General features: G+C 43.5%; 1 protein-coding gene across 1 annotated transcript; it reads left to right on the top strand.

Annotated features, from left to right (window-relative positions):
• Positions 1-16,816: 16,816 nt before the first annotated feature.
• Positions 16,817-23,061, top strand: LOC129043566 (putative spermatogenesis-associated protein 31C1). The gene is given in 4 exon segments (XM_054500229.1): positions 16,817-17,047; positions 18,198-18,327; positions 18,895-18,955; positions 19,212-23,061. Coding segments are annotated over 4 exon segments (4,119 nt in total). The 3' UTR covers positions 22,909-23,061.
• Positions 23,062-26,421: the final 3,360 nt, after the last annotated feature.

The raw sequence follows: 26,421 nt of genomic DNA, 5'->3' as shown, positions 1-26,421 counted from the left end.
CTGGCTTAAGAAAAAGTCTTCTAAATTTATTTGAATTAAACAGTCCTTTATTTAAATAGACTGTACTCGCCAATAAATTGCAACATATTTTGAATTTGCACCTCTGATGTTTGAAAAAACATCTATAATTAGGAAACAAGACCTGAGCCCTTCTTGCCCTCAATTAAAGTCCCTGCTCTCCTTGTCAAGGCTTCACAGTCCCTCTTTCTCTTATGCTTGATGGAGCAAAGGGAGGTGAAAGAGTCACTGATTTTAATCTCACTAGCCTTTCCCCAGGTGCCAGCCTTAGCAAAATTTTTATTATTGAAGAGGAATATGACACAATCTCATTCATCTGGCAGGTCCTCTTAAGCTATTTTTGTTTGAATATTAATAGTATCGAAACAAAGTTAAAGTAATGGTATAGATCAGACATGGACCACCCAGAGACTATGTTCTTTAAAGCTGATCAGAAGTTAGATTTTTAACACTTTCTAAAGCAAACCAGTATCTGTTACAAAGTAAGAAAAGTGATTTTCACATAATAATCATAGATATATAATGATATAGAAAAATGAGATAGAAAACAACATATAGACTGAAAATAAAACAAAGTGAAAAATTTGCTTGACAAAGTCACCATTGTTCCTGTAGCAAAAAACCTAGCCCATTCCACTGAGTTTATCTCTGTCTCTGGACAGTAGGAATTTACCCTTCAGTCAATCAATACTCAGTAACCTCTCTCTATGGGGCGCAAAACTCCCAAAACATTATTTTTAAAGTGTTTAAGTCCCTTTTAATTATATTAATAATAAATGGCACTTTCTGTTTATTCAGTGTCTTTATATTCAGAGATTCAGGATTTTTTACTGAAATTCTCAAATTCAACTACCTTTTTATTAACTCTCAATGACTTTTTTGTTGAAATTCTCTAAGAGTATGTACCATTACAAGTATTTTATATTTTTAAAATTCCCTTCTAATGCTCATCATCATTGGCCATCAGAGAAATGCAAATCAAAACCACAATGAGATACCATCTCACACCAGTTAGAATGGCGATCATTAAAAAGTCAGGAAACAACAGGTGCTGGAGAGGATGTGGAGAAAGAGGAAAACTTTTACACTGTCAGTGGGACTGTAAACTTGTTCAACCATTGTGGAAGACAGTGTGGTGATTCCTCAGGGATCTAGAACTAGAAATACCATTTGACCCAGCAATCTCATTACTGGGTACATACCCAAAGGATTATAAATCATGCTGCTATAAAGACACATGCACATGGATGTTTGTTGTGGCATGATTCACAATAGCAAAGACTTGGAACCAACCGAAATGTCCAACAATGATAGACTAGATTAAGAAAATGTGGCACATATGCACCATGGAATACTATGCAGCCATAAAAAAGGATGAGTTCATGTCCTTTGTAGGGACATGGATGAAGCTGGAAACCATCATTCTCAGCAAACTATCTCAAGAACAAAAAACAAAACACATATTCTCACTCATAGGTGAGAATTGAACAGTGAGAACACTTGGACACAGGAAGGGGAACATCACACACTGGGGCCTGTCATGGGGTGGGGGGATGTAGGAGGGATAGCATTAGGAGATATACCTAATGTAAATGACAAGTTAACGGGTGCAGCACACCAACATGGCACATGTATACATATGTAACAAACCTGCACGTTGTGCACATGTGCCCTAGAACTTAAAGTATAATAAAAATATATATATATATATATATATATATATATATATAAAATTCCCTTCTAAAAATATCCCTTCTGGCAATAATCTTTCTTTCAATTACTGTTAGCATTAAATATTTTTTAAAGCCATAATTGCCCATATTCTTCATCTTTCTTTGTATCTCTGGATTCTATTTTTCTCCCCACTTCTTACTAAGAAACTTTTAAGGGGATTTTTTTTTTTTTCTTTTTTAAGTCCTCTGAATTACTTTAATTGCTCAATTTTCTAAACTATTCTTTTTTTTTTTTTTTTTTTTTTTTTTTTTTTTGAGACAGGGTCTTGCTCTGTTGCCCAGGCTAGAGTGCAGTGGTGTGATCTCAACTCATGCAACTGCCACCTCCTAGGCTCAAAGGATCCTCCAACCTCAGCCTCCCAAACAGCTGGAACTATAGGCATGCGCCACCACTCCTGGCTAATTTTTGCTTTTTTTTTTTTTTGTAGAGATAGAATTTTGCCACGTTGCCCAGGCTGGTCTAGGACTCCCGGACTCAAGGGATCTATCTGCCCCTCAGCCTCCCAAAGTGCTGGGATTACAAGCATGAGCCACCCCACCTGGCCTAAACTATTCTTTATTGCCTTCATTCTCTGATTCTATCTTCTTACTTTAAAGAATACCTTTAAGTATTTATTTCCCAATTTGTGCCTACCCCTGTATTAGGCTCTGTGAGAAAATAAAAGAAGTAGAACCCAGTGTTTCTGCCTTTTAAAAGCTTACTACTAAGGACAAATATTTGGAACCCTTTGAAATGTTTATTTCTTGCTGAAGACATAAGACATCCATACAAAAAACAGCAAAGGGTTTGTCATCAAGTTCATATGTAGTATACATTAAGCTGGTTACAGATGTTTCTAGAAAGAAAACACATAACTTCTTCTCAACCTCTCTTGAGATTCATATTTCTAAGTGTCACCTAGATAAACCATAGATGGGTCAAATTCAGAATGTTTAAAATCAGTATCAGCATTTCTACAAACTCCTGTCATTGCTCCAGTTTTCTACACCTGAATTAGTAACTATTTTAATTCACTAGTTCAGTCTCCTATAAGTTGTCCTCAAGGATGAATTCTCATTCTCCATATCTAGAATGAGGTCTGGTTGATGCAAGCTTCTACATACCTCTCAACTCCATCCCCACTGCCTCCCTTCTCTTCCCATTGCCATTGCCTTAGCAAAAGTGAACCATCTTACCTCACATGGAGCACTGCTCATTCCTCTTCCTGCCTATCCACAAGCAGAAAGATATTTCTAAAACATACATCGCAACAGAAAACAGCCCACTGATGGTTCCCTGTGGCCTACAGGATAAAGTACAAATCCCCCTTTTCAATCTCTAGAGCCTGTCCCCAGTTTAACCACAGCCTTCCTTTCCAACCTTGTTCTAGCCCACATTCATGTGCACCCTACATTCCAGCTTCTCATCATTCCCTGCACATCTCAGGCTTCTTCACAACTCCAAACTTCTACTCACTCTGTTCCCTTCAAGAATGCCCTTCTCTCATCAAGAATCCCCTGAATCACAATTCCTCTTACAGGACCCAGCTCCAGTGAGAAACTTTTTACAAATCATTCAACTACAATTAGTCTTCCCCTGCTTGTCTTCCAAAGCACTCTATCCATGTCTCTAGCACAGTGTTTTTCACATATAGTTCACATATATTTAAATAATTTATACCTCCTTCTGAACTCTTCAAATATATAAATTTGGACATTCATCTTTAGTCAGCAGTACCTAATATCATGTCTGGCATAATAGCTAGCCAACAAATTTTGAATGAATAAATGGATAAATTACAGATGGCATTAAGAGAGAATGTGGAACTTCAAGATTTGCCTGAAGAAATAAAAGATTTAGTCTGTTGAGGAGTCCACAAATACTCAGACCTCATCAGAATGAACCCCATTACAAAAATGGTTTATCTAAAGTTTTTTTAGATGAGAAAATAATTTTCCTTCTCTAAATGCAGTCCGTCTAATAGCAGGTCTTCAGAACTATAAAGATCTGATGGATAAGAAGAAGAGAACTGAAATCTTCACAGGTCATTGGGTCTATTATCAAGTAGAAGTTATCTTTCAAATGCCTCATCCTTGCCCATCAACTACAAGAAGAGGACATTATAATTCTCCAACTCCCACCACAAAGAAAACTAATGTAATACTCAGGAATTCCAAGGAGCTTAGAGGGACAAGAAGAAGGTGAGTACATGGAATTTTTCTCATTTTCTTGTGAATTCAGAGTATACTCTTTTACTCTTTAATTTACTTCTGAGCTATTGTGCACCATCTCTATTTCACCTCAGCTCTTTCAGACACACAAATCTGGAGAAAGGGTTTGGAGGGGTAATATTTCATATTTAGTCAAAGCAATGAATATTTTGAGGTGGCTGTAGACATCTGTTGTGATGATTTTAACTGGAGTTATCTTGTGCAAAGGCAACAAATGTTTTCTCCCTGGAAAGGTTTGCTCTTGGCCACTGAGTTTCCACTTCCAAAGTAAATTTGGAGACTTGGGCAAGATTTATATCTCTCCCATCTCAAATTTCTGGTTTTATCTAGATCAATGATTCTCAAAGTATGGTCTGGGAGCCTCTGGGGATCTGTGAGACTAACAGAAGGTATGTCAAGTCAAAACTACTTTCCTATGAGTAAGAAGATGCATGTACATTTGAGTTTTCTAGAGTGATATTGCAACAGATTGAATGCAGTGGTAGACGAGAGACTCCAACTGTCTTTCTGACAGACATTAGAGATTTGTAGAAATATAAATAATGCCACTTTTCTCACTAAATATTTTTGTCTTAGAAAATAATTATTTGCATTAAAAATATGCTATTTATGAAAGCATTTAATAGGTTTTTAATGTATTCATAAGTAATTTTTAAGCTTGTTAGCTTTAACTTCTAATATTATTAATATCAATAGATACAAACTACATAAACACGACCTCTTTTTGGTCCTTAACAATTTTTAAGACTGGTAAAAAGTCTTGATATATTTTTTAGAACGACTGACATAAAACTTGGGCTAAACAAAGGTAAAATTGGCAATTTTTGATTCCCAAGCCAAATTATTCAAATTACTCTTAAAACACTTATTTCCAGCACAGCTTTCTAAAAGACCTAATTTCAGCATCTGACGCTTTCATTAACTTGTTGGGTAACTTCAGCCATGTCAATTAGTTGTTTGAGAATTGTGTTTTTTGAATCATCTGTAAAATGAGAATAATAACAATAATAGCTTATTGGATGTTACTAAGTGACCGACATTGTTCCCAGTGCTTCATATGTATTAATTGCTTAATCCTCATAACCACCCTATGAAAAAAGTACTTACTATATTATCCCAGCTTTGCAGAGAATAAAATAATTGAAGCATAGAAAGATAAAGTATTGGGTCCCCTAATTAGATATCTAATAAGCATTAGAACTAGGATTTTAACCCATGCAATATGAGTTCAATGGGTTCATTATATATATTGCCTCTTAGATACCTTTAGCTGTAAATGGCTGTAAAGAGACAGTGTCTCAAAGAATGCATGTCATATACAATGAGTGCTGATCTCCAGGCTTTCATCTTTAACTTTGTAAAACCTGCCTCCCCTGCCTCTTTACCTTTTCACTTTGCCTTATGTCTCTTCTTGTAAGCTGTTTCTCTAATATTATTTTCCAAATATGATCCTTTAGAAACATACAAAAAAAATCATCACATTACTCTCAGTGTTTATGACAAATTTCTCTATTTGTAAAATTCTGAATGGACCAAATAAAATATGTCTATGATCTGTGACCCATAGGCTGTCAGTATGCAAACTCCGATACAATGGAACCAAATCAATTTCATTTCATATTTTATAGTACCACATTTCATGTGATATTAAACCAAAAATGTGGAGGTAATTATGCAATTATTAAAAAAGAGTAGCAATACAACTACTACCAGTTCATAGAATGAAGCTACTTGAACAAACAGAAACTATCTGGAGAACATATTGTCTGAAACATTGACTCAGAAAACCTGTGAAAAAGCTGAATGAGAAAGTACCTGAGAAAAAGCAAGGGGAAAAATGGCAGGAGGAAGAAAAAGCAAATCATGTCATTCCCTGACTCAAAACACTGCAGTGACTTCCAAATTCAGTTAGAATAAAATCCAACTCTCAATCACTGTCTACAAGACCTTACAGTCTTCCCGCATACCACTCTTACCTGTGATCTCTACACTCTGGTCAGGCAGGCTTCCTTTCTCTTTCTTCAGCATACTAAACCCTACTTGAGGGTCTTTAAATTGTGGTTGCCTAAGCCTCAGATATCTCTTTTCCCAAATCTTCAGCTCAAAGTCACTTCCTTTAAGAGGTCTTCCTTAGCTGTCTAATGTAATTAGCACAGTCAGCCCCACTCCCTGCATTATAATACTCCATTTTATTATTTTAAGGCCTATCTAGACTAGCTGTAAAGTATCTTTATATATTGATTTATTTGTTTATTTTTCTGTGTTCTGCTAAATGCTATACAGGTAACAGGGAACTTACCTGCTCTATTCCCAATAGTGCCTGGCATCTAGAACGTACTTAATAAGTGTTTTTGAATGAATGTTGAATAAATGAAGGACTCTGAAATATGTGCTGATTTTGCATAACCATGGAGTCATAGGTTCTTATATATATGGAGCCACTGCAGAAAAATATTTTTCATCCTTCTGGGAATAATTTCTTTCCCCTCATTGTCCAACGGAAGGAGGCTTAATGCAGTCAAGATTCCCCGAAATGTATGAATAATTAGCCAGAGAGATGAGATATTGAGAGACAAGGTCTAACAGATACTCTGACTAAACTCTGTTGAGAGCTTCTAGATGCATTATTGATTATGCATGCATTCAGCCTCTTGCTGTTTGCACATCAGCATTTGCACCAATGAATAAACTTTGGGAGGATCTTTCTGAAACTATCTGAACAGAAGTCATTTATTACAGCAATTAAAAGTAAATAAATATGGTCATGAGGTTACTGCAAAAGAATGATATTTATTTAGTACAGTCCTTAAGGAGTTATATTAAACTTTGTATTCTTGAGATGACCCTTAGATTTAACACATTAGATAATATCAGGCCATATTTTATTAGAAATGGATGTTTCTCTTGCATGTCAGTGCACAGTAGATAATTTGAATAAAAATATATTGGCTAAAGAAACAGTGAGCTAATAACAGTTTTGATCTGGGAAATTTGCCAATCTTGATGGCATCAAATGTGTATTGTATATTAAGAAAAGTTATTATCCCTCTCTATTTAACTTCCTTATTAAGAACTTTCCCACACAATCTGAGGAGATACCTGAACAAAGAAGTACAATATTAAAATACCTTCTCCACTCTTAAACTCACAAATAGAACTCCTACCCTAAGGATTAACTTATTATTCTGGTCATTTGATGATGCATGACATCCTTGGAAAGTAAATGTGTTTTCAATAACTCTACAGGGTGTTAGTCCTAGAGCTTATTCTTCCAGAATGTACTTTTTGAAAATATAATCTTCAAGGAACCATTGTGGGATCTTGGGTCTACCCATACAAATGGAGTTCCACTACCACCAGTCTATGGAACCTGGTTCACAAAAGGTGATCTGTTACTACTTTAATAGCCAAATCCAGTCATCTTCATTTCATCCCATCCTTTTGCTCATAACCGACTTTCTCTCTTCTATTATTTTTTCACTTTTATTTTAGGTTCAGAAGTATATATGTAGGTTTGTTACACAGGTAAACTGTGTGTCTCAGGGGTTTGGTATGCAAATTATTTTGTCACCCAAGTAATAAGTATAGTACCAATAGGTAGTTATTTTTATCCTCTCCCTTCTCCTACCCTCCACCATTGATGTCTGTTGTTCCCCTCTTTGTGTCCATGTGTTCTTGTGTAGCTTCCACTTATAAGTGAAAACATGCAGTATTTATTTTTCTGTTCCTGTATTAGTTTGCTTAGAAGAATAGCCTCCAATTCTATCCATGTTGCTGCAAAGGACATGATCTGTTTTTTTGTTGTTGTTGTTGTCGTTGCTGCAAAGGACATGATCTGTTTTTTGTTTGTTTGTTTGTTTGTTTGAGATGGAGTCTCGCTCAGTTGCCCAGGCTGGAGTGCACTGGTGCCATTTCGGCTCACTGCAACCTCCACCTCCCGGGTTCAAGCCATTCTTCTGCCTCAGCCTCGTGAGTAGCTAGGATTACAGGCACCCATCACCACGCCTCGCTAATTTTTTGTATGTTTTAGCAGAGATGGAGTTTCACCATGTTGGTCAGGCTGGTCACAAACCCCTGACCTCAGGGGATCCACCTGCCTCATCCTCCCAGAGTGCTGGGATTACAGGCGTGAGCCACTGCACCTGGCCAATCTCATTCTTTCTTTTGGCTGCATAGTATTCCATGGTGTATATGTATCACAGTCTCTATGTTCTTTAAGCCTCTGAAATCCAGCACATTCCAAATCTTCACTGAGCCTCCAAAGCTCATTTTTGTCTGCTAGATCTGCTCTTTAACCTTTATAACAATTTGTAGAAGTGAAACACGGCCAACAAATGTCAATAAAGAACAAGGAAATGATCACTCCATTATACAGAAAAGCCTATAGAGAAAGAGACATTGTGTGTGTGTGTATATATATATAATATATATATGTGTACATATATGTATACATAGTATACATAATATACATGTAGATGTATATACAGTGTATATACAATACTGTAATATATTATCTATAGGTATGTATATATATTACAGTATACATGTGTATATATACATATACATATGTATATATAATATACACTGTGTATATATACACACCATTATACACAGTATATCTATAGATATATACACACATATAGAGATATACTGTCTATATATAGTAGACTATATATATACTATGTATGCTATATAAATATATAGCATACGATATATACTATGTATACTATATAAATATATATAGCATATATAAATATATAGCATATAAATATACATAGCATACATAGTATATACATAGTATACTATATATAGACAGTATGTTATGTACATACAATATATATACTTTATGTGTGTATATATCTATATATAGATACACTGTGTATAATACAGTCTGTCTATATATATTCAGTGTTATATATACTGTGTATATATATACTATGTATACCATATATTTACATATATACTGTGTATATATAGTATACTGTCTGTAGACACATTGTATACTCTCTATATAGATATAGTATGTGTGTATATATATATACATATATATATACATATATATGTATATATATATATATAGTGCCTAAACAGTTGTATTAGTCAGGGTTCCCCAGAGAAACAGAACAAATAGGATGTGTGTGTGTTTGTGTGTGTGTGTGTGTAGAGAGATCTTAAGGAATTTTCTCATATGATTATAGGAGCTGGCAAGTCCAAAATCTGAAGGGTAGGATGGAGACCCAAGGAAGAGTTAACGTTGTAGTCTCAAGTCAAAAGGTAATCTGGAGGCAGAATTATTTCTTCTTTGGACCTAAAGCCTTTCTCTTAAGGCCTTCAACTTACTGGATGAGTCCCACCCACACTGCAGAAGGTAATATGCTTTACTTACTTATTTAAATGTCACTTACATCTAAAAAATACTTTCACAGCAACATCTAGACTGGTGTTTGACCAAACACTGGGGACCATGGCCTAGCCAAGGTGACATAAAATTAACCACCACAACAGTTAATATTATTCCAGTTTTACAGATAAAGAAATAGGCTTTGTAAGGCTTATTTAACCAAAGTTACCATCCACCACATGTTGGAGCACACTCTAGAAGGTAGATCCTTTTGCTCCTCATCATAAGCACATTCCACTAGCCACACTGCATGTTTGTTACTGTATTGCAGGAGATTGTAATTTTTGTGAGAGTAAGTTTTACATTCCCTCCAATAAGAGACCCAAAATCCAGGCTGTATTTAGCTCTGACTTGACAGCCAAAGACCTACATCTGCCCAATGTCAAGAGCACAGAACTTGTGCTCAAGAGGTGACTACTGACACATAAAATGTGAGCCTTTCAGGGTAAACTAAGACATCAAGTTTGGAATGTCACTCAAGGGAGTACTTCAGAATTCACAAAACTACTTCCTTTCAACATGAATTTCCAAAATTCAAAAGTATTTTTGAGTGTGCAGAACCAGATATCACAGAACATAAAGTTTTATATCAAAAATTAAGTCTGATGTGAAAGACAATGTCAAGAGAATGAGAAGATAAACCACAGACTGGGAGAAAATATTTGCAAAGGCATATCTGACAAGGGAATGTTATCCAAAATATACAAAGAACTCTTAAAACTCATCAATAATAAAATGGAATAAACCAATTAAAAATGGTCAAAAGACCTGAACAGACACTTCACTAAAGATATATGAAAGCAAATAAAGCATATGAAAAAACGCTCAACATTTTGGTGTACATTATATGGGTTTTGGCGTGTGTGTGTGTGTGTGTGTGTGTGTGTGTGTGTGTAGACTGATAAATAACAAAATAGTAGTCAGCCTTCAAAAAGAAGGAAATTCTGCCATTTCAACAACATGGATGAATCTGGAGTACATTAAGCTAAGTGAAATAAGGCAGACACAGAAAAGCAAATACTGCAGGATCTCACTTATAGGTGAAATCTAACAAAGTCAAATTCACAGAAGCAGAGAGCAGAGTGGTAGTTACCATAGACTGGGGGTGAGGAAAATGCAGACAAGTTGGTCAAAGGGCACAAAGCAACAGTTATGCAGGATGAATAAGTTTTGTAAATCTAATGTGAAGCATGGTGACTATACTGTATTGAATACTTGAAACTTGCTAAGAGAGTAGATCTCACCAAAAAAAATAAAATAAAATAACTATGTGATGTGATAAGTGTTAATTAGCTTGACAGTAGCAATCATTTCACAATGTATACATATATCAAAACATCATGTTACACACCTTACATATATATAATTTTTATTTGTAAATTACGTATTTTACAAATTTCTATATGTAAATTATATCTCCCAATAAAGCTGAAAAAATAAAGTGTAAAAAAGAAAAAAATAAAAATAAAATGTAACAAAGAAAGAAAAGACATGGGGAAACTTAAATGCATATTTCTAGGTGAAAGAAGCCAATCTGAAAATGCTATGTACTGTGTGATTACAACTCTGTGACATTCTGTGAGGATAGATCAGAGTATCCATATGATACTATAATTGTAGACACATGTCATTGTATACTTGCCAAAACCCATAGAATGGACAACATCAAGAATGAACCCTAGTGTAAATGACAGACTTTAAGTGACAACGATGTATCAATGTAGAATTCATCGATTGTAATGATGAATTACATCACATGCCCCAGTGGTGTTGAGAGTAGAGGAGGTTGTGAGGATACAGTGGAACTCTCTATACTTTTTGCTCAATTTTGCTGTGAACCTAAAACTGATAAAAATAGACTATAATTAAATGACAAAAAACTTCAGTTTTGAGAATAAAAAGTAAGAATAAAAGTGTAGACTAAGAAACTACAAAGTAGAGAAGTGTGTAAAAGAATACCTCCAAATAGTGATCTGTGGTGAGTTGTAGCAGGAAGCTTGTTCCTATAAATCAGGATATCTGGCTTCTAATCTCAGCTCTGTTATCCACTAGGTGGTTTGATCTGGGAAAATTCCCTGTCAATGACTTGTCTAAATAGCTCATTAGTGGCCTGACCTGAACCCATAGTTTTGTCTATTTACAGTCCTCCCCCATTATCTAAGGTTTGACTTTTTGAAGTTTCAGTTACCCAGAGTCAAGCCTGGTCTAAAATATTAAATGAAAAATTCCAGAAATAAACAATTCATAAATTTAAATTTCACATCATTCAGATTAGCATAATGAAATCTCAAGCATCCTGCTGTGACCCACTCAGGATGTCAGTCATCTGTCTGTCCAGCATATTCATGCTATATGCATACAGTAACCACTGGTTAGTCACTTAGTAGCTGTCTTGGTTATCAGAGTGACTGTTGAGATACTGAAGTGCTTGTGTTCAGGTGGCTCTTATTTCACTTACAAATGGCCCTAAAACTCAAGAATAGTGAAGCTGGCATATTTGTTATAATTGTTCTATTTTTTTTTTTTTATTTTTTTTTTTGAGACGGAGTCTCACTCTGTCTCCCAGGCTGGAGTGCAGTGATGCGATCTTGGCTCACTGCAAACTCCGCCTCACGGGTTCACGCCATTCTCCTGCCTCAGCCTCCCGAGTAGCTGGGACTACAGGCGCCCACCACCACACCGGGCTAATTTTTTGTATTTTTAGTAGAGACGGGGTTTCATCATGTTAGCCAGGATGGTCTCGATCTCCTGACCTCGTGATCCACTCACCTCCGCCTCCCAAAGTGTTAGGATTACAGGCATGAGCCACCACGCCCAGCCAATGTTATTTCTATAACCAATGAGAATTCCTGACAAATCGCTTTGTATCAGCCCACTCGTCTCCCTTTTATGCTTTTAATAAAGGCCATATAGAGTTCTTATCCAGGGTTTCTTGGGTCTGAGTCTTTTGGGCAGCTGTCCTCGATTTCCTTTGATGTTGTTGTTGTTGTTGTTGTTGTTTTTGGAGAGACAGAATCTTGCTCTGTGGCTCAGGCTAGAAGACTAGAGTGCAGTGGTACAATCAAAGCTCAGTGTAACCTTAAACTCTGAGATCGAGTGATCCCCTCACCTCAGTTTCCCAAGTAGCTAGGACTACAGCATGTACTACCACATCTGGCTAATTAATTTTGGTCTTTGTAGCGATGGAGGTCTCACTGTGTTGCCCAGGCTGGTCTTGAATTCCTGGCCTCAAGCAATCCTCCTGCCTTGGCCTCCCAAAGTGCTGGGATTACAGGTGTGAGCCACAGTGCCCAGCCCAGCCTCTTATTTTTAGGTCAACAGAAATAAGCACATTAAAAGATCTGGTTCCACTCCCATATGTAAACAGCCTGGATTCTCCCACACTTACATGAGTGTTACCTCCAGGAGCCCCACCAGGTGCTCATTGTGGACAGAAAATAAATTCCTTCGTGCACCTGGCAGGGAGAGAGGGAAAGTTACCATTTGACATACAACTAGAACATAGGGCTCCGTTTAAGAAAGACCTGTCCTCAAAAGGAAATACTTAACAGACCTAGGGGAAGGGCAATTACACAACTCAGCCCACACTAGACTTCCTGTCTCACATAAAGGGTTAAAAAAAATGGCTAAGAAATTCTTCTGAAGGTCAGAGCCCAGGGACTCAGGCCCACTAGAAAATGGATATGTAATCATAAAATTACACACTGCTTTCCCTCTACAATGCCTTACCACCACATCAGCATGGTTCCAGTATAATAACTGTGAATTATAACTAAGAGAGCAGCGATTATTCATTTAAGAGGCACCTTAAAACAACAATATCAAAATATTCCTACCATTCAGTAGTCTATTTAATGGGTATGAGGAGACCTCAAGCACAATTTGGACTCAAATATTGCATCCTTAAAATATTATTTAGCTAAAGCTAATGTAAAATATGAGAAACGATCTCCCTAAACATCTTCAGACAATATTCCGAATTAGCTCCAAATCTTGACAGTTTTAGTGCCCCTTGGACATTTTTCTTGATGGCCTAAAGCAAGAAGTTGCAAACATGGTATGTAAACAAAAAATTGACTGAAAAAATTATCCCATTGTATGAACTTCAACATTTTGTAAACATTTTAAAGAGGCTCGACATAACAAAAACAAACAAACAAACAAAAAACCCTCATAAGCAAATGTTTATCCTCTTTGTCTAAAAGAGAGATCATTTTGGTTAACATGCAAGGCACCCTCTACTTCATCTCCCTATTTGGGGCATTAATAATTCTGGCTTTCTTACTGAAGTAAAATATACACACCAAAACTTACTATTTTGGCCATTTTAAAGTGTACAGTTCAGTGTTGTTACGTCTAATACATTAACATCGGTGTAAAATCATCACCACCATCTGCATCCCAGACATTTTTTTCTTCATCTTCCCAAAGGAATTTTTTCATGTTCCCAACTGAATCGATACCTATTAAGCAATAATTCCCCATTCCTTGTATACCCAAACCTGGCAACCAACATTATGCTTTGTCTCTACAATTTGACTACTCTAGGTACCTCATATAAGTAGAATTACACAGTATTTCTTTTTCTGTATCTGGCTTATTTCATTCGGCACAACTTCTTCAAGATTCGTTGATATTGTAGCATGTATCAGAACTTTATTCCTCTCTAAGGCTGAGTAATGTTACCCCCTTTTGTTAATCCATTTGCCGTGGATGGACATTTGGGTTATTTCTACCTTCTGGTTATTGTGAAATGCTGCTATAAACATTGATGTGCTAGTAATAGTTTGAGTTCCTGCTTTCAATTATTTGGCGGTATATACCTATCTAGAAGCGGAATTGCTGGATCATATGGTAATTTGATTTTTAAATTTTTGGGGAACTACCAAATAGTTTTTCACACCAGCTTCACTATTTTACATTCCCACCAGCAATGCACAAGTGTTCCAATTTCTCCACATCCTCATTAACACTTGTTGCTTATTTTTTTTGGATAATATACATTATAATGGATGTGAAATGATATCTTATTGTGGTTTTGAATTAAATTTCCCTAAAGATTAGTGATGTGGAGCATCTTGTGCATTTGTGTATGTTCTTTGAAGAAATATCCATTCAAATCTTTTGCCCATTTTTGAATCATCTTGTTTGTATCTTTTGCTGTCAAGTTTTGGCAGTTCTTTATATATTCTCGATATTAATCTTGTATCAGTATGTACGATCTGCAAACATTTTCTTGCAATCCATGAGTTGCCTTTTCACTCTGTTGATAGTGTCCTTTGATGCACAAAATATTTTTATTTTGATGAAATCTATCTATTCTTTTATTGCCTGTGCTTTTGGTGTCTTTGATCCAATAAATCATTGCCAAACTGAAGTCAAAATCTTTTCCTTTATGCTTTTTCTTCTAAGACCTTTATAGTTTTAAGTCTTATGTTTAGGCCTTTGATCCAGTTTGAGTTAGTTTATGTATACAGTATACATAAGGGCCCAACGTCACTATATATGGATACACTGTACCCAGCTTTTTCAACACCATTTGTTGAAAAGATTGTCCTTCCACATGGTCTTGGCACCCTGGTTGAAAATCATTTGAACATATGTACAAGGGTTTATTTCTGGGCTCTCTATTCTGTTCTTTTTATTTATATGTCTGATATCTGTCTTCCTTTATTTATTTATTTTTTTGAGACAGAGTCTCACTCTGTCACCCAGGCTGGAATGCAGTGGCACGATCTCGGCTCACTGCAACCTCCACTTCCTGGGTTCAAGTGATTCTTCTGCCTCAGCCTCCCGAGTAGCTGAGACTAGAGGCACGTGTCACCATGCCCAGCTAATTTTTGTATTTTTAGTAGAGACAGAGTTTCACCATGTTGGCCAGGATGGTCTCAAACTCCTGACCTTAAGTGATCTGCCCACTTTGGCCTCCCAAAGTGCTGGGATTACATATATATCTGTCTTATGCCACACTGTGTACCATGCTGTTTTGATTGCTATAGCCTTAAAGTAAGTTTTGAAATCAGGAAGCATGAGTCCAACTCTATTCTTCTTATTCCAAATTGTTCAGGCTATTTGGACTTTCTTAACACTCCTTATAAATGTTAGGATACGTTTTTCGATTTCTGCAAAAAACATCATTAGAATTTAAACAGGGATTGCACTGAACAAAGTATTGCCATCTTAACAATATTAAATGTTGTAATCTGGCCGGGCGCCGTGGCTCACGCCTGTAATCCCAGCACTTTGGGAGGCCAAGGCGGGTGGATCATGAGGTCAAGAGATCAAGACCATCCTGACCAACATGGTGAAACCCCATCTCAATTAAAAATACAAAAAGTAGCTGGGCGTGGTGGCACATGCCTGTAGTCCCAGCTACTCGGGAGGCTGAGGGAGGAGACTTGCTTGAACCCAGGAGGCAGAGGTTGCAGTGAGCCAAGATCGCACCACTGCACTTCAGCCTGGTAACAGAGCGAGACTCTGTTTCAAAAAAAAAAAAGGAAAACTGCATGTCTTGTACATGTACTCTGGAACTTAAAATAAATACATAAGTACATCAATAAAATTTTAAAAAATAAAAAAATCTTAATTGTATGTGGGTAGGTCCCTTTAATTGAAAGTGAGATAGAAGGCTGGCCACAGTGGCTCACACCTGTAATCCCAGCACTTTGGGAGGCTGAGGCTGGCGGATCACGAGGTCAGGAGATCGAGACCATCCTGGCTAACACTGCGAAACCCCATCTCTACTAAAAATACAAAAAGAAATTAGCCAGGCGTGGTGGCAGCGGACACCTGTAGTCCCAGCTACTTCGGAGGCTGAGGCAGGAGAATGGCTTGAACCCGGGAGGTGGAGCTTGCAGTGAGCCAAGATCACGCCACTGCACTCCAGCCTGGGTGACAGAGAGAGACTCTGTCTCAAAAAAATTAAAAAAAAGAAAGTGAGATAGAAATAATTTTTTAAAACTTACTATTCAAAATTTGCAAAACTAAATAAGAGTGAAAGGAATTTACATTTTGTCCCTGGATTGATATAAGACAAAAACATTGTGTGGGAAAGCTGGAGTTGAGGACGAACGAGATTCTGAGAATAAAAATCCCTGGTACATAGCCAAAATTTCAGAATCAACTTCAGATTTTCAAGGGCTATAAAGTAGGTAGCCTCAAGCCACCATCTCCAACAGATAAAAGGAACCAGGTAATATCTGTGTTCCAGGGAGAAAGAATAGAAAATTGGCTGAGTTCTATCACTGACAAAACTTAGTGGGAAGGAGGGATCTGGAAGGTGGGAGGGTGGAGGGATCCCCGGCTTGGGGGGTGGGGAGGAGCTGTGCTTCAGCCTCCCCCTCCCACTGCCCCTCCCCCTCTCACTGCCCCTCCCCAACAAAGGAGCCTTTGTGATGTGAAGGCCCCAGCTCTGTGACGCAGGCCTGGGCCCCAGTCCCTAGTCTCCACAGGGATGTCCAGAGCTCAGTTGCTTGAAAGCAACGCGCCTATTCACATGGAGAATCTTCCCTTTCCTCTAAAATTACTTAGTGCCTCATCACTAAACGCCCCCAGCTCCACACCATGGGTGTTGGATATCTTCCTCACCTTGGTGTTTGCCCTGGGGTTCTTCTTCCTATTACTCCCCTACTTCTCTTACCTCCGTTGTGACGACCCACCCTCACCATCACCTGGGAAGAGAAAGGTAAGGAGCCCTCAGTCCCGACCCACAGAGCTTGATTCTCTCCTTTCTTTTTATTATAGTTCCACTTTTCCAAATCCAGTGGAGAGATTTCTGCGATGGGAAGTCTCAGGAGAGAGCAGAACATCATCCTTCCAGGGAGAGGCAGGGCAGCCAGGGGTTGGTAGGGGTAGATCGTGTACTGGGATTTCCATGCCAAGCTCTCAGTCCATCTGTGGGGGAGCGCAGGAGGTGTCAAGGCAAAATCAAACCCGTGGGCTTAGCGGCCAGGACTGGTCATGAGACGGGGCAGGTCTCTGGTCATGAGACAGGGGAGGTCTCTGGTCATGAGACAGGGGAGGTCTCTGTCCGAGGCCAGGCCCTGAGCCCTAGCTCATCAGCCCCTTCCTGGGGCAGGTGGCTCTGGGCCCAGCCTCCTCTGTGTGGGGTGATATGGGGCCTGTCCTGGGCCCCCGAGGGCCTCCCACCGGGGCCCAGCGTCTCCTCTGGTCTCCTGGGAAGCAAAATCCTACCTGACAGCTCAGTGGTGCCTGCGGGCCTGAGCCTGGGTGTTCCTAGAGCCGAGGAACAGGGAATGATAGCGTCCATGTTGGACCTCATATTGAAAATCCCTCTGTGTGTGCGTGTGTGTGTGTGTGTGTGTGTGTATGTGTTTGTGTGTTATTTTTATTTATTTCTTTTTATTTTTTGAGATAGAGTCTTGTTCTGTCACACGTGCTGCAGTGAAATGGAGTGATATCGGCTCACTGCAACCTTTGCTTCCCGAGTTCAAGCTATTCTCCTGTCTTAGCGTCCTGAGTAGCTGGGGATTACAGGCGCCCACCACCATGCCTGGCTAATTTTTGTATTTTTAGTAGAGACGTGGTTTCACCATGGCCAGGCTGGTCTCAAACTCCTGACCTCAGGTGATCCACCCGCCTCGGCCTCCCAAAGTGCTCGGATTATAGGCGTGAGACACCGTGCCCAGCCCCCTCTTCCTGTTTTTGTAAGAAGAAAAGCAGTTTATCATCCATTTAAACATAAGTGGGAGGAAGCACACAGAGCTCCCTGAGCAAGACAGAGCCATACAGTTCGTGAGTGCAGCGTGCTGCGGCTGGGCTGGGGGCGGAGAGGGAGAGCTGGTCCTAGATCCTCGCCATTTCTTGTCTCCCAGTGTCATCTTGTCTCCCAGCGTCATCTTGTCTCCCCATGTCATCTTGTCTCCCCACATCATCGTGTCTCCCAGTGTCCAGTAGGGTGGAGGGGGAGGCCCAGAGGCAGGATGAAAAACCACAGTCTGAGAGGTAAGGCTCTGCCAGGGCACACTAGAGTTAATTTGATCTCGTCTGTCCCGGAGGGAACTGACTCTGAAGAAGTCAGTTGAAGAAGCCTGAGGTGGGGCTCCTAGGAAGGAAATCAGAACCCCGGGTCCTTCTCAGATTCCATGCCGGAATGAAGCCATGGTAGGCCAGGGACTGGGAGTTACCCAGCAGGGGGCAGTGTGTGTGTCCTGGGGAGACCAATGCCTGCCTGGATGCGGAGGGGGGTGAGGGGGCCTTCCGCTCCCTGGGAACAGCTGTTCAACTCTGCTAAGGCTGATTCCTCTTTGAGACCACCCCAGTCCTTTCTCCCCACAGGGCAGTTGTGAGGACTGTGGGAGTGGAGGGTCCGTGTGTAGAAGCCCTTTGTGAATGACAAAGCCCTGTCCTCCATGCCTTGCTATTACCATTGGGGCCATGTGGCTTTGGACACAGATGGGTGGGTTCCAGGGTCTAATTCCCCAAGGTCTTCCCTAAAGAAACATCCACTCAGCTTCCTGTGAGATCCCAGGCCCCTCCCTCACTGCCCTAACCCAGTCTCCTGATTTCCAGCTTGTAGAGAGTGCCCGAGAGGCCTGGAGGAGACTTGGGACCTGCTTTCACAACTGCAGAGGTGAGGCACTTCCCCTTCCCTGCATCCTTCCTACCAGGGCTGGGATGCGACCCCAGGGCCATAGGCAGCCTGGAGCTGACCTGGGATGGGGAGACCAGGGGGACAGAGGATGGGAGTAAAAACCCTGGGGCGAGGGGTAGCAGGAGAATTGGGCGGTCAGGGTGTGGGGTGGTGGAGAGGCTGTGGACCGAGCACCCACTCTGCCCTCCAAACCCACCTGCTCCTGGCTGCAGCGTGTGCCTCCTGTCTCCTGCAGCCTCCTGGGGCCACACCTTGACAAAGGTGACTTTGGTCAGCTCTCCGGTCCAGACCCCCGAGGTGAGGTGGGCAAAAGAGCACCTGATGGAGCCTCCCAGTCTTCTCTTGAGCCTATGGAAGACGCTGCTCCCATTCTCTACCCGTTAGCTTCCCCAGATCCTCAAATCAAGCATCCTCAGGATCTGGCCACCACCCCATCACCAGGCCCAATGACCACCTCAGTCTCCTCCCTAAGTGACTCCCAGCCACCAGAACCTTCCCTTCTCCTAGAACACCCCTCACCCGAGCCACCTGCACTTTTCCCTCACCCACCACACACCCCTGATCCTCTGGCCTGCTCTCCGCCTCCTCCAAAAGACTTCACTGCTCCTCCCCTACGGGACTCCACTCTGATAACTCCATCTCACTGTGACTCAGTGGCACTTCCACTGGGCACTGTCCCTCAAAGCTTGTCTCCACGTGAGGATTTGGTGGCTTCTGTCCCAGCCATCTCAGGCCTTGGCGGCTCAAACAGTCAAGTTTCTGCCTTCTCCTGGTGACAGGAGACCACCAGAACCTCATGCGTCTTCAATTCACCAGTCCAGCAAGATCATCTTTCCCACCACCCACCAGAGATCTGTCAGATGGAAGCTGGTAGCCCATTTTTGCTCAGCTCTGATGGCCAGAATGTCGTGGGGATACAAGTCACAGAAAGAGCCAAGGTCAACATTTGGGAAGAAAAAGAAAATGATGGATCATTTACAAACCAAACGACCCCAGAAAAGCACTTAAATTCTTTGGGGAATTTGTTTAAATCACTGGATGCTGAGCAGGACACCACAACCCCAAAACCCTTCTGGAACAAGGGAGAGAACTTGAAAGAGCTGCCCAGTCCTCAGAAGTTCTCAGATCCTAGGCTCTTGCAGGAAAGTTTTCAGAAGAATTATAGCCAGCTTTTCTGGGGCCTCCCCTCTCTGCACAGCGAATCCCTGGTGGCTAATGCCTGGGTCACTGACCGGTCTTGCACTTTACAGTCTCCTTCTTTCTTCAATCAAGTTTCCAATGTCTGCCCAATTCAAAGGGAGACTACAATGTCCCCACTGCTTTTCCAGGCCCAGCCCCGGTCCCATCTGGGGCCTGAGTCCCAACCCTTTATTTCCTCCACACCCCAATCCCGGCCCACACCTAGGGCTCAGGCCGAGGCTCAGGCCCATCTTCAATCCTCTTTCCCAGTCCTATCTCCTGCTTTTCCATCCCCGATCAAGAACACTGGAGTAGCTTGCCCTGCATCGCAGAATAAAGTGCAAGCTCTCTCCCTACCGGAAACTCAGCACCCTGAATGGCCTTTGTTGAGGAAACAACTAGAAGATGGGTTGGCTTTACCCTCTAGGGTCCAAAAATCTCAGGACGTCTTTAGTGTCTCCACTCCTAACCTTCCCCAGGAAAGACTGACATCCATTCTACCTGAGAACTTTCCAGTCAGTCCTGAACTCCAGAGACAACTGGAGTAACACATGGGGCAACGTGGAAGAATCCAAGCGTCTCTGGATCTGATGCAGCTTCAGGATGAATCGCCAGGGACAAGTCAGGCCAAGGGCAAACCCAGGCCCTGGCAGGCCTCCATGTCCACAGGCAAAAGCAGCAAGGAGGCACAGAAGGTGAAGTTCCAGCTAGAGAGGGACCCGTGCCCACATCTGGGGCAAATTCTGGGTGAGACCCCGCAAAATCTATCCAGGGACATGGAAAGCTTCCCAGGTACGGTTCTGGGGGTGACCTCTGAGGATTCAGAAAGGAACTTGAGGAAGCCCTTGAGGAGTGACTCGGGAAGTGATTTATTAAGATGCACAGAAAGGAATCATATAGAAAACATCCTGAAAGCCCACGTGGGCAGGAAGTTGGGCCAGACCAACGAGGGCTTGAGCCCCATGAGTGTGCATCGATCCTGACTTGCTGTCAACCAGGCTTTTTCCGTGTCCAACACCCACGTGAAAACCAGCAATCTAGCAGCCCTGAAAAGTGGGAAAGCCTGTGTGAACACAGCCCAGGTGCTTTCCTTCCTTGAGCCATGTACTCAGCAGGTGCTGGGAGCCCATATTGTGAGGTTTTGGGCCAAACACAGGTGGGGTCTACCCCTCAGGGTCCTCAAGCCCATTCAGTGCTTTAAACTGGAAAAGGTTTCATCCTTGTCCCTGATACAGCTTGCCGGTCCCTCCTCAGCCACCTGTGAATCTGGGGCTGGCTCAAAAGTTGAGGTGGCCACGTTCCTTAGAGAGCCACCAATGGCAAGTCTGAGAAAGCAGGTGCTGACCAAAGCATCTGTTCATATGCCAGAGAGTCTTCAGGCCTCCTCACCTGCGTGTAAGCAGTTCCAGAGGGCCCCGCGAGGGATCCCATCTTGGAATGATCATGGGTCCTTGAAGGCTCCTACAGCTGGACAGGAGGGCAGGTGGCCATCTAAGCCCCTCACATACAGTCTCACAGGCAGCACCCAGCAGAGCAGGAGCTTAGGAGCCCAATCTTCAAGGGCTGGAGAGACCAGGGAGGCAGTGCCACAACCCAGAGTCCCCTTGGCAACCTGTATGATGGCAAACCTCCAAGCCACAAGTGAGAATGTCCGTGGTTTCGAGGCTCCAGGGGCCAGCAAAATCTCTATACTCCCTAGAATGTCTGTCTCCCAAGATCCCAGAAAGCTGTGTCTTATCGAGGATGTTGTTAGTGAATTTGAGCCTGGAATGGCCATGAAGTCAGAGACCCAGCCTCAAGTTTCTGCCACTGTTGTGCTCCTTCCTGATGGGCAAGCATCTGTTCTGCCCCATGCTTCAGAGAATTTGGCTTCTCGAGTGCCCCAGGGCCATCTCCAGAGCATGTCTACTGGGAACATGCGGGCTTCCCAGGAGCTATGTGACCTCATGGCAGCCATAAGGAGCAACGTGGGGCACAAGGAGCCCAGGAACCCAAACTGTCAAGGTTCATGCAAGAGCCAAAGCCCAATGTTTCCCCCTACTCACAAGAGTGAGAACTCTAGGAAGCCCAAGTTAGAAAAACATGAAGAAATGTTTCAAGGATTGAGGACTCCTCAACTTACCCCAGGCAGGAAGACAGAAGACACCCATCAGAATGAAGGCGTCCAGCTACTGCCATCAAAGAAACAGCCTCTTTCAATAAACCACTTTGGAGAAAACATCAAGCAATTTTTTCAGAGGGTTTTTTCAAAGAAAAAAAGGAAGCTAGCACCAGTCACTGCCGAGAGCCAAAAAACAGTAAAAAACCGATCATGCATGTACAGCAGCAGTGCTGAAGCTCAGGAGCTCATGACAGCAGTTGGACAGATGCTGGAGGAGAAAATGTCACTTTGCCATGCGCGCCATGCCTTGAAGGTAAATCAGCAAAAACAGCAGTTTCAAGCCCCAGTCTGTGGGTTTCCCTGCAACCACAGGCACCCCTTCTACTCAGAACACAGCAGAATGCTGAGCTATGCAGCCAGCAGTCAACAAGCCACTCCCAAGAGCCAGAGTTGTCCCAGTAGAGACAGGCAAATCAGAGATCAGCAGCCCTTGAAAAGTGTCCGGTGCAACAATGAGCAATGGGGCCTGCAACATCCCCAACTCTTGCTCCCCAAGAAAGCTGTATCTCCAGTCAGTCCCCCTCAGCACCGGCTGAAGACACCCGGTGCCTCCAGCCACCATCACCACTGTCTTCTTCGGGGAGGTATCTAATTTGGTCAGTCACAAATTGTTTTTTAGCCTTCCCTAGAGAAAAACAAGTCCCCAAGAAAAAATTCACTGTATGTAGACAAAAAGTATTTTCTCTAATGTTAGTACATGCAGAACATTTAATATTCCACAATATATATGGTTTTTTATTCATAAGAAGGTAATGGCTTTTATTTGTGCCACGCTTGGTGTGGGCTTGGTTTCTAGAAGCGACAGGACATGGAGGGATGCTGACAGTGGTGCTGTAAGCCCACTTTCATCCTGAGTTCCTTCACCAAACCTTACGTTTCCATAATACTGTCTTTACACAAACACCAAAAAATTATAAAAACAAGATGAGAAAAACCTATGAAGATCCCACTCTGAAATAAGGTTCAACCTATCTTTCCACTACTTACTGTCTACCTCAAGCTTTATTCAGCTGTAGGGAGAAGGTTTACAGAGATGTCATAGGTCTGAACATCTCCATGCAGGCTCCAGGAAGTGCCACAGCCCAGTAGCTTCATGTGTCACAAAATAGTGGAAGTTTGGGTGGGGCAGTGCTGGACCCTGATTTCAGAAGTGGGAGAAGTCTTGACCCTGGGTATCCTGGTGGAGAATAGATAATGTCTGCCCCTGGGAAGCCCCTTCTCTCCCTGACAAAGGCTGGGGTGGAGATGGGCCCTCTTAGCTCAACCAACATGCGAAGCACAGAGTCCCCATCCCACTGCCTCTCCATTTCTCACACTCTGGAGTGGTGGTGGGGACAGACCTTCCAGCTCTGTGCATGTGTAGGTGGGGTGAGGGGGTCTGGGGGGGCAGCCTTCATGGAGGCTGCTGAAGGCGCTGAACTCCCCTGCCCCAGATGAGTGAATGACCCTGCTGGGAGGTCAGACCCTGCAAGGGCTGTGGGGGTATCAGGTGGAGTGGGCTCCAGGTGTACCCTCAATGCACTGGGCAGGTCTCAGGCCAGGCTCCCTGGACCCCGCCTGGGTGATGTGGTCACTCCCTGGGGGACTGCTGTCAGGCCCCAGCCACCCACCCTGGGCAGCACTGTCCCATCGCAGGACTGGACTTTCTGAGTCCTGAGATAGGACAGTATTGCCCAGGCCTGACAGACTGGGAGGACCTGTTAAGTCCTCCATCCCTAGACCAGCCTCCCACACAGCACAGACAGTCTCTTACATTTACCTTCAGGGCACTGACTGATCCTTCTCACTCTAAGGCAACCAAGGCAGAGCTGAGGACCTGTGCCGGGATGGGAGCCAGTCCCCTCCCTAAATGGGCCTGAGGGAAGCACCATCCCTGTCCCAATCCGCCGCAAGTTTCAGCCCAGGAGACACATAGGGAAGGGAGGATGGGGCCTCCCTACTGGCTGACACTGGAAAAGTGGGACCTGGGAGAAGAGGGAGCGCAGGGCTGGCAGAGGATGCTCCAGGCCCATGGAGAGCTTGGGCTGCACCATGGGGCTGCCCCTCCTGGGCTGGAGGCTGTGCCCTCTGCAGGATCTGAGAAAGTCCAGTCCTGAGATGGGACAGCACTGCCCAGGGTAGGTGGCCAGGGCCCGATAGCAGTCCCCCAGGGAGTGACCACATCACTCGGCCAGGGTCCAGGGAGCCTGGGCCAAGACCTGCCCAGTGCACTGAGGGTGCACCTGGAGCCCACCCCACCTGACGCCCCCACAGCACTGAGAGGGTCTGACCTCCCAGCATGCACCTGCCTCTCCCTGCACCCCAGCTGCCCACCCTGCCTGTTCCCTGGCTCACTCCATCCTTTGCAGCCCATAGACTGTGACCATCTCACCGGCCACTCTGGCCCTTCCTTTGCCTTTGTCCTGTCAAAATCTCTGAGCAAGATCTCCCAGGTCCATCCAAACACCTGCTTTGTCCAATTTTGACTGGGCCTTTGGGCACCACTGGCCCATCCGAGCTGTCCACACGGCCTTTGATAACGTGCATTGCACCTGACATCCCCCAGCAGTGCTCAGCAGCCCCCGCACCAGGTCCCTGCTGACCGGATCCCAGACATCAGGTCCTCCCTGACCACACCCTCACTGATTAGAACCCCATGACCACACCCCACTAACCAGGCCCCCACTGCCAGGCCCACAATGACCAGGACTTTACAGACCAGGACCTTACTGACCAGGACCTTACTGACAAGGCCTCATTGATCAGGTTCCACTGATCATGACCCCATTGCCTGGCCCCACAGATGAGGCCCCACTGACCAGTCCTCCAGGGAACAGGCTGCCACTTACCAGGCCCCTATTAAGCAGGCCCCAGGTGACCAGATGCCCCTGACTATGACCCTAGTGAGTAGGCCCCACTGAATGGGCACCCACTGCTCAGATCCCCACTGACCAGGTCACCCTATTTTATATTATTGATATCACAATTTAAAATCTTTTTTTTTTTTTTTTTTTTTGACAGAGTCTTGCTTTGTCACCCAGGCTGAAGTGCAGTGATGCAATCTTGGCTCATTGCAAGCTCCGCCTCCCAGGTTCATGCCATTCTCCTGCCTCAGCCTCCCGAGTAGCTGGGACTACAGGTGCCTGCCACCACGCCCGGCTAATTTTTTGTATTTTTAGTAGAGATGGGGTTTCACTATGTTAGCCAGGATGGTCTCTATCTCCTGACCTTGTGATCCACCTGCCTCAGCCTCCCAAAGTGCTAGGATTACAGGAGTGAGCCACCACACCCGGCCTATAATTGTTCTATTTTATTATTAGTCACTGTTGTTAATCTCTTACTGAGAGGTGACAGCGTGCTGGCAGCCCTCGCAGCCCTCGCTCGCTCTCGGCGCCTCCTCAGCCTCAGCGCCCACTCTGGCCATGCTTGAGGAGCCCTTCAGCCTGCCACTGCACTGTGGGAGCCCCTCTCTGGGCTGGTCGAGGCCGGAGCCAGCTCCCTCAGCTTGCGGGGAGGTGTGGAGGGAGAGGTGTGGGCAGGAACCAGGGCTGCACGCGGCACTTGCAGGCCAGCGCAAATTCTGGGTGGGCGTGGGCTCGGTGGCCCTGCACTCGGAGCGGCTGGCCAGAGCCAACAACCCCAGGCAGTCAAGGGGTTAGCACCTGGGCCAGCAGCTGCAGAGGGTGTGCTGGGTCCCCCAGCAGTGCCAGCCCACCAGCACTGCACTGGAATTCTTGCTGGGCCTCAGCTGCCTCCCTGCGGGGCAGGGCTCGGGACCTGCAGCCTGCCATGCCCGAACCTCCCCACACGGCCGTGGGGTCCTGCGTGGTCCGACCCTCCCCAACGAGCACCGCCCCCTGCTCCGCAGTGCCTGGTCCCATTGACCGCCCAAGGGCTAAGGAGTGCGGGTGCATGGCACAGGAATGGCAGGCAGCTCCGCCTGTGGCCCTGGTGCAGGAACCACTGGGTGAACCCAACTGGGCTCCTGAGTCTAGTGGAGACTTGGAGAACATTTATGTCTAGCTAAGGAATTGTAGATATATCAATCAGCACTCTGTGTCTAGCTCAAGGTTTGTAAATGCACCAATCAGCACTCTGTATCTAGCTAATCTGGTGGGGACTTGGA

This window comes from Pongo pygmaeus, chromosome 13, assembly GCF_028885625.2.
Source record: "Pongo pygmaeus isolate AG05252 chromosome 13, NHGRI_mPonPyg2-v2.0_pri, whole genome shotgun sequence".
Classification (NCBI taxonomy): Eukaryota; Metazoa; Chordata; class Mammalia; order Primates; family Hominidae; genus Pongo; species Pongo pygmaeus.
Note: the sequence above shows the minus strand (reverse complement) of the source record. Positions and strands in the feature narration are given on the sequence as shown.